Here is an 18945-nt window from a genome sequence, read left to right as displayed (position 1 = left end):
GGGACTGTGTAGAGTAAGATGAAGAGATGGTAGAGGGACTGTGTAGAGTAAGATGAAGAGATGGTAGAGGGACTGTGTAGAGTAAGATGAAGAGATGGTAGAGGGACTGTGTAGAGTAAGATGAAGAGATGGTAGAGGGACTGTGTAGAGTAAGATGAAGAGATGGTAGGAGAACTGTGTAGAGTAAGATGAAGAGATGGTGTAGACTGGAGCGGACTGTGTAGAGTAAGATGAAGAGATGGTGTAGACTGGGGGGACTGTGTAGAGTAAGATGAAGAGATGGTGTAGACTGGAGGGGACTGTGTAGAGTAAGATAAAGAGATGGTGTAGACTGGAGGGGACTGTGTAGAGTAAGATGAAGAGATGGTGTAGACTGGAGGGGACTGTGTAGAGTAAGATGAAGATATGGTGTAGACTAGAGGGGACTGTGTAGAGTAAGATGAAGAGATGGTGTAGACTGGAGGGGACTGTGTAGAGTAAGATGAAGAGATGGTGTAGACTGGAGGGGACTGTGTAGAGTAAGATGAAGATATGGTGTAGACTAGAGGGGACTGTGTAGAGTAAGATGAAGAGATGGTGTAGACTGGAGGGGACTGTGTAGAGTAAGATGAAGAGATGGTGTAGACTGGAGGGGACTGTGTAGAGTAAGATAAAGAGATGGTGTAGACTGGAGGGGACTGTGTAGAGTAAGATGAAGAGATGGTGTAGACTGGAGGGGACTGTGTAGAGTAAGATGAAGAGATGGTAGGGGGACTGTGTAGAGTAAGATGAAGAGATGGTAGAGGGACTGTGTAGAGTAAGATGAAGAGATGGTAGAGGGACTGTGTAGAGTAAGATGAAGAGATGGTAGGGGGACTGTGTAGAGTAAGATGAAGAGATGGTAGGGGGACTGTGTAGAGTAAGATGAAGAGATGGTAGAGGGACTGTGTAGAGTAAGATGAAGAGATGGTAGGGGGACTGTGTAGAGTAAGATGAAGAGATGGTAGAGGGACTGTGTATAGTAAGATGAATATATGGTAGGGGGACTGTGTAGAGTAAGATGAAGAGATGGTAGAGGGACTGTGTAGAGTAAGATGAAGAGATGGTAGGGGGACTGTGTAGAGTAAGATGAAGAGATGGTAGAGGGACTGTGTAGAGTAAGATGAAGAGATGGTAGAGGGACTGTGTAGAGTAAGATGAAGAGATGGTAGAGGGACTGTGTAGAGTAAGATGAAGAGATGGTAGAGGGACTGTGTAGAGTAAGATGAAGAGATGGTAGGAGAACTGTGTAGAGTAAGATGAAGAGATGGTGTAGACTGGAGCGGACTGTGTAGAGTAAGATGAAGAGATGGTGTAGACTGGGGGGACTGTGTAGAGTAAGATGAAGAGATGGTGTAGACTGGAGGGGACTGTGTAGAGTAAGATAAAGAGATGGTGTAGACTGGAGGGGACTGTGTAGAGTAAGATGAAGAGATGGTGTAGACTGGAGGGGACTGTGTAGAGTAAGATGAAGATATGGTGTAGACTAGAGGGGACTGTGTAGAGTAAGATGAAGAGATGGTGTAGACTGGAGGGGACTGTGTAGAGTAAGATGAAGAGATGGTGTAGACTGGAGGGGACTGTGTAGAGTAAGATGAAGATATGGTGTAGACTAGAGGGGACTGTGTAGAGTAAGATGAAGAGATGGTGTAGACTGGAGGGGACTGTGTAGAGTAAGATGAAGAGATGGTGTAGACTGGAGGGGACTGTGTAGAGTAAGATGAAGAGATGGTGTAGACTGGAGGGGACTGTGTAGAGTAAGATGAAGAGATGGTAGGGGGACTGTGTAGAGTAAGATGAAGAGATGGTAGAGGGACTGTGTAGAGTAAGATGAAGAGATGGTAGAGGGACTGTGTAGAGTAAGATGAAGAGATGGTAGGGGGACTGTGTAGAGTAAGATGAAGAGATGGTAGGGGGACTGTGTAGAGTAAGATGAAGAGATGGTAGAGGGACTGTGTAGAGTAAGATGAAGAGATGGTAGGGGGACTGTGTAGAGTAAGATGAAGGCAAGGATCTTCAACTAGTAATCATAAACCACCTGAATATTGATATTCGTTAGATTTTTCTTGAACGTTAGGTGATTTTGAAAAATGTATTGTTATAACAAGAACATTTTCAAATACTCAGCACTTGGGAAACATAGATCAGAGGTGGCCAAACCTCCTGGAGAGCAAGCACGATTTTCTTCCAGCCCTATTTTAAAAAGTTCACCCAACTTACAAAATATTTGTGTCCTTACCTTGAAAACAATTTATGGACAAGGAGACTGCAATCTATGATTTGGTTACCCATGCCATCAATCATTAATATTAGTATTTCCTGTGCAGAGCCTTGGTGTAGTGGTAACCATTCCCGGCATATGTCACATACAACTTTCCACCTGAAAACAGGAATAAATCCCTGCTTCCAACCTTCCCACTGTTTCTCCCATTTGTGTCTCCCCATCTCATTTCATTACTGTCTGAATAAAGTGTCAAACCACATAAAAAATCTCAAATTAACAAAGTCATCAAATTTTGAGTGTTCATTTAATGTTCAAAGCATCCTGAATACACTTGACCTGTGGTGTACATTTAAAAAAAATGTCTACCCTGGTCATAGGCCTAACTAAAGCCATGTCAAAATACATAGAATTGCAGGAAATTAGCTTTAAAACAGTAACATTTTATGACCCCCCCCCCCCATCTAGGGGTTGTCCCAGGGAGCAATGAAATTATCATAGCAAATCTCACTCCAAGTTTTCTTCAAAAGTTGGCAGCCCTGCAGTCTGGAGTATAAAACTATGGTTAATGTTGCTCGTGGTTTGTGGCTTTATTGTACATTTATAGTGAAGCTCCGGTTTAGAGTGATCCCCAGTGTGTGTTTCCTGTTTGGCTGAGATCGGGGCTATGCTCAGCAGAATGAGAACTGACTTGATTAAACACATGAACTCGCTAAAACTAGGTCTGCTATTCCCTCACCTCACAGGCTCATGGACACAGCTGTGACTGTGTGTACTGTGTGTGATTGTGTGGCTATTTGTGTGTGGGAGAGTGTGTGTGTTTGCATAAAAGAGGGTGAGTGTGTGTTTGTGTGTGTGTGTGTGTGTGTGTGTGTGTGTGTGTGTGTGTGTGTGTGTGTGTGTGTGTGTGTGTGTGTGTGTGTGTGTGTGTGTACTGTGTACATGTATGTGGCTATTTGCAGGATAAAATATGTATTGCAAAAAAGAGTGTGTCCATGTACTGTACATGTGTTGGAGAGAGGCAGTGAACTGTGTAGGGTACTAGGGTACTAGATTACTAGGGTACTAAGGTACTAGGGTACTAGGGTACTAAGGTACTAGGGTATTAGTGCACTAAGGTACTAGGGTACCAGGCTACTAAGGTACTAGGGTACTAAGGTAGTCTCTGCATGGTACTAGGGTACTAGGGTATTAAGGTAGTCTCTGCATGGTATTAGGGTGCTAGGGTATTAAGGTAGTCTCTGTATGGTACTAGGGTACTAAAGTATGAGGGTACTAAGGTACTAGGGTACTAAGGTACTAAGGCACTAGGGTACTAAGGTAGTCTCTGTATGGTACTAGGGTACTAAGGTGGTCTCTGTATGGTACTATGGTACTAAGGCACTAGGGTACTAAGGTAGTCTCTGTATGGTACTAGGGTACTAAGGCACTAGGGTATTAAGGTAGTCTCTGCATGGTACTAGGGTACTAGGGTATTAAGGTAGTCTCTGCATGGTATTAGGGTGCTAGGGTATTAAGGTAGTCTCTGTATGGTACTAGGGTACTAAAGTATGAGGGTACTAAGGTACTAGGGTACTAAGGTACTAAGGCACTAGGGTACTAAGGTAGTCTCTGTATGGTACTAGGGTACTAAGGTGGTCTCTGTATGGTACTATGGTACTAAGGCACTAGGGTACTAAGGTAGTCTCTGTATGGTACTAGGGTACTAAGGCACTAGGGTATTAAGGTAGTCTCTGTATGGTACTAGGTTACTAGGGTACTAAGGTGGCAGTATGTTTCTTTGCTGACTCAACAAAATGGTTGATGGAGGGTTTCACCATCGACCACCCTCTTCATTCCAGAGCAGCAGCCCCTCCAGCCCAGTATTACCTGTGCAGGTAGACCCTGGTAGACCCCAAGCCCCTTCCCATCAGAAGAGCTTACTACAGAAACACTGGGAATAGAATGGTTTAGTACAGACACACTGGGAAGAGAAGGGTTTAGTACAGACACACTGGGAATAGAAGAGTTGAGGACAGACACACTGGGAAGAGAAGGGCTTAGTACAGACACACTGGGAATAGAAGAGTTGAGGACAGACAAACTGGGAAGAGAAGGGCTTAGTACAGACAAACTGGGAAGAGAAGGGCTTAGTACAGACACACTGGGAATAGAAGAGTTGAGGACAGACACACTGGGAAGAGAAGGGCTTAGTACAGACACACTGGGAAGAGAAGGGCTTAGTACAGACACACTGGGAAGAGAAGGGCTTAGTACAGACACACTGGGAAGAGAAGGGCTTAGTACAGACACACTGGGAAGAGAAGGGCTTAGTACAGACAAACTGGGAAGAGAAGGGCTTAGTACAGACACACTGGGAATAGAAGAGTTGAGGACAGACACACTGGGAAGAGAAGGGCTTAGTACAGACACACTGGGAATAGAAGAGTTGAGGACAGACACACTGGGAAGAGAAGGGCTTAGTACAGACACACTGGGAATAGAAGGGTTTAGCACAGACACACTGGGAAAAGAAGGGTTCAGTACAGACACACTGGGAATAGAAGTGTTCAGTACAGACACACTGGGAATAGAAGTGTTCAGTACAGACACATTGGGAATAGAAGTGTTCAGTACAGACACTGGGAATAGAAGTGTTCAGTACAGACACACTGGGAATAGATGTGTTCAGTACAGACACACTGGGAATAGAAGTGTTCAGTACAGACACACTGGGAATAGAAGTGTTTAGTACAGACACACTGGGAATAGAAGGGTTCAGTACAGACACACTGGGAATAGAAGGGTTCAGTACAGACACACTGGGAATAGAAGTGTTGAGGACAGACACACTGGGAAGAGAAGGGCTTAGTACAGACACACTGGGAAGAGAAGGGCTTAGTACATACACACTGGGAATAGAAGAGTTGAGGACAGACAAACTGGGAAGAGAAGGGCTTAGTACAGACACACTGGGAATAGAAGAGTTGAGGACAGACACACTGGGAAGAGAAGGGCTTAGTACAGACACACTGGGAAGAGAAGGGCTTAGTACAGACACACTGGGAAGAGAAGGGCTTAGTACAGACACACTGGGAAGAGAAGGGCTTAGTACAGACACACTGGGAAGAGAAGGGCTTAGTACAGACAAACTGGGAAGAGAAGGGCTTAGTACAGACACACTGGGAATAGAAGAGTTGAGGACAGACACACTGGGAAGAGAAGGGCTTAGTACAGACACACTGGGAATAGAAGAGTTGAGGACAGACACACTGGGAAGAGAAGGGCTTAGTACAGACACACTGGGAATAGAAGGGTTTAGCACAGACACACTGGGAAAAGAAGGGTTCAGTACAGACACACTGGGAATAGAAGTGTTCAGTACAGACACACTGGGAATAGAAGTGTTCAGTACAGACACATTGGGAATAGAAGTGTTCAGTACAGACACTGGGAATAGAAGTGTTCAGTACAGACACACTGGGAATAGATGTGTTCAGTACAGAAACACTGGGAATAGAAGTGTTCAGTACAGACACACTGGGAATAGAAGTGTTCAGTACAGACACACTGGGAATAGAAGGGTTCAGTACAGACACACTGGGAATAGAAGTGTTCAGTACAGACACACTGGGAATAGAAGTGTTCAGTACAGACACACTGGGAATAGATGTGTTCAGTACAGACACACTGGGAATAGAAGTGTTCAGTACAGACACACTGGGAATAGAAGTGTTCAGTACAGACACACTGGGAATAGAAGGGTTCAGTACAGACACACTGGGAATAGAAGGGTTCAGTACAGACACACTGGGAATAGAAGTGTTGAGGACAGACACACTGGGAAGAGAAGGGCTTAGTACAGACACACTGGGAAGAGAAGGGCTTAGTACAGACACACTGGGAATAGAAGAGTTGAGGACAGACAAACTGGGAAGAGAAGGGCTTAGTACAGACACACTGGGAATAGAAGAGCTGAGGACAGACACACTGGGAAGAGAAGGGCTTAGTACAGACAAACTGGGAAGAGAAGGGCTTAGTACAGACACACTGGGAATAGAAGAGATGAGTACAGGCAGGTAGCTTAGTGGGTAAGAGCGTTGTGCCAGTAACCGAAAGGTCGCTGGTTCTAATCCCCGAGCCGACTAGGTGAAAAATCTGTCGATGTGCCCTTAAGCAAGGCCCTTAACCCTAATTGCTCCTGTAAGTCGCTCTGGATAAGAGCGTCTGCTAAATGACTAAAATGTAAATAAAATGTAAGGGCTTAGTACAGACACACTGGGAAGAGAAGGGCTTAGTACAGACACACTGGGAAGAGAAGGGCTTAGTACAGACACACTGGGAAGAGAAGGGCTTAGTACAGACAAACTGGGAAGAGAAGGGCTTAGTACAGACACACTGGGAATAGAAGAGTTGAGGACAGACACACTGGGAAGAGAAGGGCTTAGTACAGACACACTGGGAATAGAAGAGTTGAGGACAGACACACTGGGAAGAGAAGGGCTTAGTACAGACACACTGGGAATAGAAGTGTTCAGTACAGACACACTGGGAATAGAAGTGTTCAGTACAGACACATTGGGAATAGAAGTGTTCAGTACAGACACTGGGAATAGAAGTGTTCAGTACAGACACACTGGGAATAGAAGTGTTCAGTACAGACACACTGGGAATAGAAGTGTTCAGTACAGACACACTGGGAATAGAAGTGTTCAGTACAGACACACTGGGAATAGAAGGGTTCAGTACAGACACACTGGGAATAGAAGGGTTCAGTACAGACACACTGGGAATAGAAGTGTGCAGTACAGACACACTGGGAATAGAAGTGTTCAGTACAGACACACTGGGAATATCCTGCAACAGTCAGCAGACGCTAGACACAAGAGTTTTCTGGGAAACGACCTTGTGATATCCCCGCCTGTCCTCCCCCCCGTCCCCCTGTCCCCTCTCCTTCTTTCTCTGCCTCTCTCCGCTCCAATGTCAGTTTTATTACGGGCTTTAGGAGATAAAAGGCAATGATCCACAGAATGATGAATGGTGTGTCTCTGTGGCTGAGATACAGCAGAACACACTCCAGAGGACAATCCCCCTACCAACCCAACCCTCACCTCTGTCACCACTATGTGTGTGTTTGTATGTTTGAGCTAGTTCTTGCACAAGTGCGCATGTGTGTGTGTGTTTGTGTTTGTGAGTTAATGTGTGTGTGTGTGTGTGTGTGTGTGTGTGTGTGTGTGTGTGTGTGTGTGTGTGTGCACGTGTACTTACACAATACACATGCAGTCCTGGACAATCCCCATACTAAGTAGAAGCAGACCTTTACAACTAACAGCAGTCTCAGCTCTCAGCAGCAGACTCAGCAACCACATTACAGAAACATATATGGCAACTATATAACTCCTCAGATGATGTATCCATATAATACACCAGAATGGAAAAATGGCAAGGAAATGAGTTTCAAGCAGTTCTAGTCAGAGAGACTGATTTTTATGACAATGTGAGAGAGAGAGAAAGAGAGAGAGAGAGAGAGAGAGAGAGAGAGAGAGAGAGAGAGAGAGAGAGAGAGAGAGAGAGAGAGAGAGAGAGAGAGAGAGAGAGAGAGAGAGAGAGAGAGAGAGAGAGAGAGAGAGAGAGAGAGAGAGAGAGAGAGAGAGAGAGAGAGAGAGAGAGAGAGAGAGAGAGAGAGAGAGGATTTACCTTGTGTGCCTGGGAGAGCTGCAGAAGGAGACAGAAAAATGACATATGAGGCTTGACAGACAGACAGACAGACAGACAGACAGACAGACAGACGCTCACTCACTCAGTCAGACAGACAGTCAGTAAGTCAGACAGACAAACAGTCAGAAAGACAGACACTCAGACACAGTCAGACAGACAGACAGACAGACAGACAGACAGACACTCAAACAGACAGTCAGCCAGACAGACAGCATATTACCATTCTGCACACAGAAGAGCAGAACAAGTCAAACTGGAAAATCCAGTCAAATGAATGAAGCTCATAATGTGGAATCACTCTTGTAGCATGAAGGGGACTGATCAGAGAGGACACACACACACGGACACACACGCAAACGCACACACACACGCTTGCACATACATATAGTACACACACACTCCCTCGCCTTTTTCTACTCACTATAATACTCACAGTGCTGTCCATGTAGGCCTCTGTCCAGACCGTGTCATGTTCGTGGTCGATGACTTTAGGACGACTCATAACATGAAGATACCTCATCACATTCTCCTGTACATCAGCCAGTGTGGAGATCTGACTGAAATACCCTGTGGCAACACACACAAACACGCACGCACACACACACAGACACAGATACAGACACACACACACATACACACACACACAGACACACACACATATACACACACACAGACACACATACACACAGACACACGCACACATACACACAGACACACACACACTGTATCACACTAGGGGTATTTCCCAGTAAATGTGTGTTACTGTGAGTGTTAGAATAAGGATAGACTAGCTGGGCTGTGTAATCCCACAGTGATCACTTTTCCTGACTGTGACTTTCCCAGTCCAGAGCGTTCTCCTCTCATCCGGAACGTGGGCGCACGGGAGCCATCAGCGGCAGGTGGCCAGGGGGAAAGGCTCTGACAGGAAGAGGGATTAGGCAGGGATGGCCCCTGACCCCTGTGTCACTCCACTGACACTCCACTCTGCACACATTCACACACAGCCAATCTACCCAACACACACTCATGCCCACACATTCACACACAGCCAATCTACCCAACACACACTCATGCCCACACATTCACACACAGCCAATCTACCCAACACACACTCACACCCACACATTCACACACAGCCAACATCCCGTCACAGTAATAGTATACATGTGGTGTGAGGTGTATTTGGTACATAGTGTATGTGGTCATTATACAGTTTTTAAGAAAAGACAAACCTTTATTAGCACAGGCCATCCATTTCATGTTATCAGCAAAGGCAGACTCCCGGCCAATCAGGTAAGGGAATATGCGCACCTATATGAAGAGGAAAGGGACGTCAGCCATTTACAGTGTGGTGAGCTCCGATTTAAATAGAGAATACATAAACGTGCAGTGACGGAATCACATGGTGCTCCATCTTCCTGCCCTGATTCTATCTGTCTGGAGAAAGGAGAGGAGAAGAGAGGAGAGGAGAGTGGATGGATATATAGTCTAGTACCGAGGAGAGGAGAGGAGAGGAGAGGAGAGGAGAGGAGAGGAGAGGAGAGGAGAGGAGAGGAGAGGAGAGGAGAGAGAGGAGAGGAGAGGAGGGGAGGGAGAGGAGAGGAGAGGAGAGGAGAGAGGAGAGGAGAGGAGAGGAGAGGAGAGGAGAGGAGGAGGGTAGATGTATGGGCTACTACAGTACTGTTTGTGCCTCACTATGAAAGACCCAGCACTTAGTTTAGCTCTCTGTCTTCCTTCCTTTCCTTTCTTTTCCCTTCATCTCTCCTCTCCTCTCCTCTCCTCTCCTCTCCTCTCCTCTCCTCTCCTCTCCTCTCCTCTCCTCTCCTCTCCTCTCCTCTCCTCTCCTCTCCTCTCCTCTCCTCTCCTCTCCTCTCCTGCATCCCCTTCTCATTTTCATTCTGCTTCCTTCCTCTTGCTCTCTTTCTTGCTCATCCACTCATCCATATTATCTGCATATCTGTGCTGCATTAGATCTGTATGTATAAACCAAGGTTGACAGCACAGAGAAACAAGAGACAGGTTGAATTTTCTCTGTGGCATCCGCCAGCCACGGCTCAGAGTGAACGGCTGCCAAACACTGCCCCTCCGGGTATGTGGGGGGATGGGGGTTACACTGCCAGATACTGCCCCTTTGTGCAGAGTCTGCCGACACGCATGTGCTTGATAGGACGGGACAAAAGGGCCCCAAGGTGTTGTTTTTATTACACTGTGAATAGCACAGCAGCCCATTTAATTTCAATGTTATTTGTTTAACGTTTTCACCAAGTCATTTGTCACAGTGTGGCCCCCTGCCAGAATGACCCTCCAATAGAGAGCCAGCCTGGGGCGATAGAGGCAGAGGCTGAGAGGCAGAAGCAGGGAGAAGACTATGTTGGTATGAGGAGGAGAGTAGCCAGTCAGGGGCAGAGGCACCGGCAGAGGAAACCGGCAGAGGAATGCAAAAAGTGTGCAAAGCTGTCATCAAGGCAAAGGGTGGCTACTTTGAAGAATATAAAATATAAAATACATTTTGATTTGTTTAACACTTTTTTGGTTACTACATGATTCCATATGTGTTATTTCATAGTTTTGATGTCTTCACTATTATTCTACAATGTAGAAAATAGTATAAATAAAGAAAAACCCTTGAATGAGTATGTGTGTCCAAACTTTTGAACTTTTTATGTTTAGATAGGTGTAATCTAGAATCAAAGGTGTTGATTTTTAATCGGAGGGTATTCTGCCATTGACACACTTGTTGAATTCTGCAAGAGAACGTGACAACAACAGTAATTAATGAGGCAGTCTAGGTAGTGCAGGTAGGGTAGACAGAGCAAGTGTTTGGTGGTTGCAGCCCTATTCCACCCCTTTATGTAAATGTTTTCATATATGTAAATACACCTGGTGTATTTATGCAAATTAGGCACATATAATTTTCTTCATTTTCACAAAATATTTAAAAAAAATACCTAATACAATAAGAACATGTATATGAATGCATTTTAAGAAGAAAATAAATAAATAATACAATAAATTCATTATTTGTCCGTGACAGTAAAACGTTTGTATGTCAATCAATCAATCAATCAATTTTATTTTATATAGCCCTTCTTACATCAGCTAATATCTCGAAGTGCTGTACAGAAACCCAGCCTAAAACCCCAAACAGCTAGTAATGCAGGTGTAGAAGCACGGTGGCTAGGAAAAACTCCCTAGAAAGGCAAAACCTAGGAAGAAACCTAGAGAGGAACCAGGCTATGAGGGGTGGCCAGTCCTCTTCTGGCTGTGCCGGGTGGAGATTATAACAGAACCATGCCAAGATGTTCAAAAATGTTCATAAGTGACAAGCATGGTCAAATAATAATCAGGAATAAATCTCAGTTGGCTTTTCATAGCCGATCATTAGAGTTTAAAACAGCAGGTCTGGGACAGGTAGGGGTTCCATAACCGCAGGCAGAACAGTTTAAACTGGAATAGCAGCAAGGCCAGGCGGACTGGGGACAGCAAGGAGTCACCACGGCCGGTAGTCCCGACGTATGGTCCTAGGGCTCAGGTCTCTCAGTTGGCTTTTCATAGCCGATCATTTAGAGTTGAAAACAGCAGGTCTGGGACAGGTAGGGGTTTCGTAGCCGCAGGCAGAACAGTTGAAACTGGAATAGCAGCAAGGCCAGGCGGACTGGGGACAGCAAGGTGTCATCATGCCCGGTAGTCCTGACGTATGGTCCTAGGGCTCAGGTTCTCAGAGAGAAAGAGAGAACGAGAGAATTAGAGAGAGCATACTTAAATTCACACAGGACACTGGATAAGACAGGAGAAGTACTCCAGGTATAACCAACTAACCCCAGCCCCCGACACATAAACTACTGCAGCATAAATACTGGAGGCTGAGACAGGAGCGGTCCGGAGACACTGTGGCCCCATCCGAAGAAACCCCGGACAGGGCCAAACAGGAAGGATATAACCCCACCCACTCCGCCAAAGCACAGCCCCCGCACCACTAGAGGGATATCCCCAACCACCAACTTACAATCCTGAGACAAGGCCGAGTATAGCCCACAGAGGTCTCCACCACAGCACAAACCAAGGGGGGCGCCAACCCAGACAGGAAGATCACGTCAGTAACTCAACCCACTCAAGTGACGCACCCCTCCCAGGGACGGCATGAAAGAGCACCAGCAAGCCAGTGACTCAGCCCCTGCAACAGGGTTAGAGGCAGAGAACCCCAGTGGAGAGGGGAACCGGCCCGGCAGAGACAGCAAGGGCTGTTCGTTGCTCCAGCCTTTCCGTTCACCTTCACACTCCTGGGCCAGACTACACTCAATCATATGACCTACTGAAGAGATAAGTCTTCAGTAAAGACTTAAAGGTTGAGACCGAGTCTGCGTCTCTCACATGGGTAGGCAGACTGTTCCATAAAAATGGAGATCTATAGGAGAAAGCCCTGCCTCCCGCTGTTTGCTTAGAAATTCTAGGGACAATTAGGAGGCCTGCGTCTTGTGACCGTAGCGTACGTATTGGTATGTACGGCAGGACCAACTCGGAAAGATAGGTAGGAGCAAGCCCATGTAACGCTTTATAGGTTAACAGTAAAACCTTGAAATCAGCCCTTGCCTTAACAGGAAGCCAGTGTAGGGAAGCTAGCACTGGAGTAATATGATCAAATTTCTTGGTTCTAGTCAGGATTCTAGCAGCCGTATTTAGCACTAACTGAAGTTTATTTAGTGCTTTATCCGGTAGCCGGAAAATAGAGCATTGCAGTAGTCTAATCTAGAAGTAACAAATGCATGGATTAATTTTTCTGCATCATTTTTGGACAGAAAATTTCTGATTTTTGCAATGTTACGTAGATGGAAAAAAGCTGTCCTTGAAACAGTCTTGATATGTTCGTCAAAAGAGAGATCAGGGTCAAGAGTAACGCCTAGGTCCTTCACAGTTTTATTTGAGACGACTTTACAACCATCAAGATGAATTGTCAGATTTAACAGAAGATCTCTTTGTTTCTTGGGACCTAGTACAAGCATCTCTGTTTTGTCCGAGTTTAAAAGTAAAAAGTTTTCAGCCATCCACTTCCTTATGTCTGAAACACAGGCTTCTAGCGAGGGCAATTTTGGGGCTTCACCATGCTTCATTGAAATGTACAGCTGTGTGTCATCCGCATAGCAGTGAAAGTTAACATTATGTTTTCGAATAACATCCCCAAGAGGTAAAATATATAGTGAAAACAATAGTGGTCCTAAAACGGAACCTTGAGGAACACCGAAATGTACAGTTGATTTGTCGGAGGACAGACCATTCACAGAGACAAACTGATATCTTTCCGACAGGTAGGATCTAAACCAGGCCAGAACTTGTCCGTGTAGACCAATTTGGGTTTCCAGTCTCTCCAAAAGAATGTGGTGATCGATGGTGTCAAAGGCAGCACTAAGGTCTAGTAGCACGAGGACAGATGCAGAGCCTCGGTCTGACGCCATTAAAAGGTCATTTACCACCTTCACAAGTGCAGTCTCAGTGCTATGATGGGGTCTAAAACCAGACTGAAGCATTTCGTATACATTGTTTGTCTTCAGAAAGGCAGTGAGGTTGCTGCGCAACAGCTTTTTCTAAAATTTTTGAGAGGAATGGAAGATTCGATATAGGCCGATAGTTTTTTATATTTTCCGGGTCAAGGTTTGGCTTTTTCAAGAGAGGCTTTATCACTGCCACTTTTAGTGAGTTTGGTACACATCCGGTGGATAGAGAGCTGTTTATTATGTTCAACATAGGAGGGCCAAGCACAGGAAGCAGCTCCTTCAGCAGTTTAGTAGGAATAGGATCCAGTATGCAGCTTGAAGGTTTAGAGGCCATGATTATTTTCATCATTGTGTCAAGAGATATAGTACTAAAACACTTAAGTGTCTCTCCCGATCCCAGGCCCTCGCAGAGTCTGTGCAGATCCAGGACAGCTAAGCCCTGGAGGAATACGCAGATTCAAAGAGGAGTCCGTAATTTGCTTTCTAATGGTCATGATCTTTTCCTCAAAGAAGTTCATGAATTTATCACTGCTGAAGTGAAAACCATCCTCTCTTGGGGAATGCTGCTTTTTAGTTAGCTTTGCAACAGTATCAAAAAGAAATTTTGGATTGTTCTTATTTTCCTCGATTAATTTGGAAAAGTAGGATGATCGAGCAGCAGTGAGGGCTCTTCGGTACTGCACGGTACTGTCTTTCCAAGCTAGTCGGAAGACTTCCAGTTTGGTGTGGCGCCATTTCCGTTCCAATTTCCTGGAAGCTTGCTTCAAAGCTCGGGTATTTTCTGTATACCAGGGAGCTAGTTTCTTATGACAAATGTTTTTCGTTTTTAGGGGTGCAACTGCATCTAGGGTATTGCGCAAGGTTAAATTGAGTTCCTCAGTTAAGTGGTTAACTGATTTTTGTCCTCTGACGTCCTTGGGTAGGCAGAAGGAGTCTGGAAGGGCATCAATGAATTTTTGTGTTGTCTGAGAATTTATAGCACGACTTTTGATGCTCCTTGGTTGGGGTCTGAGCAGATTATTTGTTGCGATTGCAAACGTAATAAAATGGTGGTCCGATAGTCCAGGATTTTGTGGAAAAACATTAAGATCTACAACATTTATTCCATGGGACAAAACTAGGTCCAGAGTATGACTGTGGCAGTGAGTAGGTCCAGAGACATGTTGGACAAAACCCACTGAGTCGATAATGGCTCCGAAAGACTTTTGGAGTGGGTCTGTGGACTTCTCCATGTGAATATTAAAATCACCAAAAATTAGAATATGATCTGCTATGACTACAAGGTCTGATAGGAATTCAGGAAACTCAGAGAGGAACGCTGTATATGGCCCAGGAGGCCTGTAAACAGTAGCTATAAAAAGTGATTGAGTAGGCTGCATAGATTTCATGACTAGAAGCTCGAAAGATGAAAACGTCATTTTTTTTTTGTAAATTGAAATTTGCTATCGTAAATGTTAGCAACACCTCCGCCTTTGCGGGATGCACGGGGAATATGGTCACTAGTGTAACCAGGAGGTGAGGCCTCATTTAACACAGCAAATTCATCAGGCTTAAGCCATGTTTCAGTCAGGCCAATCACATCAAGATTATGATCAGTGATTAGTTCATTGACTATGACTGCCTTTGAAGTGAGGGATCTAACATTAAGTAACCCTATTTTGAGATGTGAGGTATCACGATCTCTTTCAATAATGGCAGGAATGGAGGAGGTCTTTATCCTAATAAGATTGCTAGGGTGAACACCACCATGTTTAGTTTTGCCCAACCTAGGTCGAGGCACAGACACAGTCTCAATGGGTATGGCTGAGCTGACTACACTGACTATGCTATTGGCAGACTCCACTAAGCTGGCAGGTTGGCTAACAGCCTGCTGCCTGGCCTGCACCCTATTTCACTGTGGGGCTAGAGGAGTTAGAGCCCTATCTATGTTGGTAGATAAGAGGAGAGCACCCCTCCAGTTAGGATGGAGTCCGTCACTCCTCAGCAGGTCAGGCTTGATCCTGTTTGTGGGTGAGTCCCAGAAAGAGGGCCAATTATCCACAAATGTTATCTTTTGGGAGGGGCAGAAAACAGTTTTCAACCAGCGATTGAGTGCTGAGACTCTGCTGTAGAGCTCGTCACTTCCCCTAACTGGTATGTGCTATAATTCAGTCAATATCTGATGGATTATAAAGTTTGGAGTATCTTCATCCATTGTCCAACTGTTGCATTTATAGAATTGTTTTTAAAAACCTTTTAATAAGGATTGGACCCTTTTTTTCAATTTTCACCTAAAATAACATACCCAAATCTAACTGCCTGTAGCTCAGGACCTGAAGCAAGGATATGCATATTCTTGATATAATTTGAAAGGAAACTTTGAAGTTTGTGGAAATTTCAAATTAATGTAGGAGAATATAACACATTAGATCTTGTAAAAGATAATACAAACAAAAAAACATGCGTTTTCTATTTATTTATTTTTGCATCATCTTTGAAATGCAAGAGAAAGGCCAGACAGTGATGTAGGATTCTAGATGTAATTTAGATGTTGTCCACTAGATGGCAGCAGTGTGTGTGCAAAGTTTCAAACTGATCCAGTGAAGGATTACATCATTTTACATTTACATTTTAGTCATTTAGCAGACGTTCTTATCCAGAGCGACTTACAGTTAGTGAATACATATTTTTTTTATACTGGCCCCCCGTGGGAATTGAACCCACAACCCTGGCGTTGCAAACGCCATGCTCTATCAACTGAGCTACATCCCTGCCGGCCATTCCATCCCCTACCCTGGACCAATTGTGCGCCGCCCATGAGTCTCCCGGTCGCGGCCGGCTGCGACAGAGCCTGGATTCGAACCAGGATCTCTAGTGGCACAGTTAGCACTGCGATGCAGTGCCTTAGACCACTGCGCCACTCATCACTACACAATATTTTGTATCAAGTCTGCCAGGAGTTTTCTCAAATGTGCCAAATTGGTTTTCAAGTACTTAACTGTAGAGAACATACAAAAATGCTATGGTAATACAACATTTAAGTTTGCACACTCCCAGGAATGTCATACATGATGGATCATTAGCTTCCCTACAGAAAAGACACTAACCGTCACACATCTAGAGGCCGGGCGGGGTAGGTGTGGAGCCAGAGGTCAAACTGTAGAACCCAGCTCCTACATTTGAATATAAAAATAGATTTTTCAAACAAAACTACACTACATTTTATCTCTGGGACCCTCAGGATGACAAATCAGAGCAAGATTACTGAATATAAGTGCATATATTATGTTTTGTTGTTGTGCACTATCCTCAAACAATAGTATGGTATTTTTAGCTGTAATAGCTACTGCAAATTGGACACTGCAGTTAGATTAACAATAATTTAAGCTTTCTGCCCATATAAGGCATGTCTATGTCCTGGAATGTTGTCTGTTGTTTACAACACCACTCTAGTCACATATCGCATATTGAGCAGCAACCGTCCCGTATAAGGGACACCGATCCCGTAGAGGTTAACAATTTTCATGACCGTTGCTAGTAGATACAGGAGGAGGGAGGGGCTCTAGAGCACAGAGAACCAGCCTGGGGCAGTAGAAGCAGAGATAAGGCAGGAGGAGAGAGGCTACAGTCCTCTTCCTCTAGCAAAGCACATGCAGGAGCAGAGTTCACTGTCTGCATGAGTGGCTGATTGAACCAGGCCAATGTTCTGGCGCCGACGAAGATGGCGGCCTCGCGACTAGCTCTTAGGAAACTTTGCAGTATTTTGTTTTTTTTATGTATTATTTTTTACATTATTAGCTCAGAAAGTGCTTTGCATCATTACATACAGCCAGGAACAACTATTGGATATCAGAGCGGCGGTAACTCACCAGCATTACGACCAGGAATAAGACTTTCCCGAAGCAGATCCTTTGTTTGCTTTCCCCAGGACAACTGAACTGATTCCAGCGGCTGACCCAAAACATCGCCGGCGGAGGAGAGGCACTCGGAGCGGCCTGCTGGTCCGACTTAGGAGGCGCGCACACCACCCACTGCTTCCAAGTATTCTACTCAATAATCTTCAATCTTTGATTAACAAAGTCGACGAACTACGGGCAAGGATTTCTTTCCAGAGAGACATCAAGGCCTGTAACATACTCTGTTTCACGGAAACATGGCTCTCTTGGGATATTCTGTTGAAATCGGTCCAGCCAGATGGGTTCTCAGTTCATCGCGCAGACAGGAATAAATATCTCTCCGGGAAGCAGAAGGGCGGAGGTGTGTGTTTCATGATTAACGACTCATGGTGTAATTGTAGTAACATAGAGGAACTCAAGTCCTTCTGTTCACCCGACCTAGAATTTCTCACAATCAATTGCAGACCGTATTATCTCCCAAGAGAATTCTCTTGGGTTATAGTCACGGCCGTGTATATCCCCCCTCAAGCCGATACCACAACGGCCCTCAAAGAACTTCACTGGACCTTAAGCAAACTGGAAACCACATATCCTGAGGCTGCATTTATTGTAGCCAGGGATTTTAACAAGCAAATATGAGGACTAGGCTGCCGAAGTTCTATCAACATATCGACTGTTGTACTCGCGCTGCTAAAATCCTCAACCATTGCTATTCAAACTTCCGAGATGGTTATAAGGCCCTCCTTTCGGAAAATCTGACCACGACTCCATTTTGCTTCTCCCTTCCTATAGGCAGAAACTCAAACAGGAAGTACCTGTGCTAAGGACTATTCAACGCTGGTCTGACCAATCAGAATCCACGCTTCAAGATTGTTTTGATCACGCGGACTGGGATATGTTCCGGGTAGCTTCCGAAAATAATTTTGACATATACACTGAAACGGTGACGGAGTTTATCAGGAAGTGTATAGGTGATGTTGTGCCCACTGTGACTATTAAAACCTACCCTAACCAGAAACCGTGGATAGACGGCAGCATTCGCGCAAATCTGAAAGCGCGAACCACCGCATTCAACCATGGCAAGGTGACTGGGAATATGGCAGAATACAAACAGCGTAGCTACTCACTCCGCAAGGCAATTAAACTGGCAAAACATCAGTATAGAGACAAAGTGGAGTCGCAATTCAAGGCTCAGACACGAGACGTATGTGGCAGGGTCTACAGACAATCACGGACTTCAAAAAGAAAAACAGCCACGTCGCCGACACCGACGTCTCGCTTACAGACAAGCTAAACACCTTCTTCGCCCGCTTTGAGGATAACAGAGTGCCACTGACGAGGCCCACTACCAAGGAGTGTGGCCTCTCCTTCTCCATGGCCGATGTGATTAAGACATTTAAGCATGTTAACCCCCGCAAGGCTGCCGGCCCAGACGGCATCCCTAGCCGCGTCCTCAGAGCATGCGCAGACCAGCTGGCTGGTGTGTTCATGGACATATTCAATCTCTCCCTTTCCCAGTCTGCTGTTCCCACATGCTTCAAGATGGCCACCATTGTTCCTGTACCCAGGACAGCAAAGGTAACTGAACTAAATGACTATCGCCCTGTAGCACTCACCTCTGTCATCATGAAGTGCTTTGAGAGAC

The 18945-nt window shown here is 45.2% G+C and overlaps 1 protein-coding gene across 2 annotated transcripts in view; it reads right to left on the bottom strand.

Annotated features, from left to right (window-relative positions):
• LOC121578082 (voltage-dependent calcium channel subunit alpha-2/delta-3-like) overlaps positions 1–18945 on the bottom strand; it is a 96501-nt gene that overhangs the window by 34780 nt on the left and 42776 nt on the right. Inside the window, exons 12-14 of one of the 2 annotated variants that reach the window (XM_041892175.2) lie at positions 9169–9247; positions 8358–8503; positions 7916–7933 (exon numbers count right to left, since the gene is read on the bottom strand). In XM_041892175.2, coding sequence (XP_041748109.1) covers positions 7916–7933; positions 8358–8503; positions 9169–9247 — 243 coding nt within the window. The remainder of the gene's footprint in view (positions 1–7915; positions 7934–8357; positions 8504–9168; positions 9248–18945) is intronic. The other variant, XM_041892176.2, reaches the window with a different exon arrangement.

This window comes from Coregonus clupeaformis, chromosome 12 (assembly GCF_020615455.1).
Source record: "Coregonus clupeaformis isolate EN_2021a chromosome 12, ASM2061545v1, whole genome shotgun sequence".
Taxonomy (NCBI): Eukaryota; Metazoa; Chordata; class Actinopteri; order Salmoniformes; family Salmonidae; genus Coregonus; species Coregonus clupeaformis.
The sequence above is the reverse complement of the archived record's forward strand: the minus strand, read 5'-3'. Positions and strand labels throughout refer to the sequence as shown.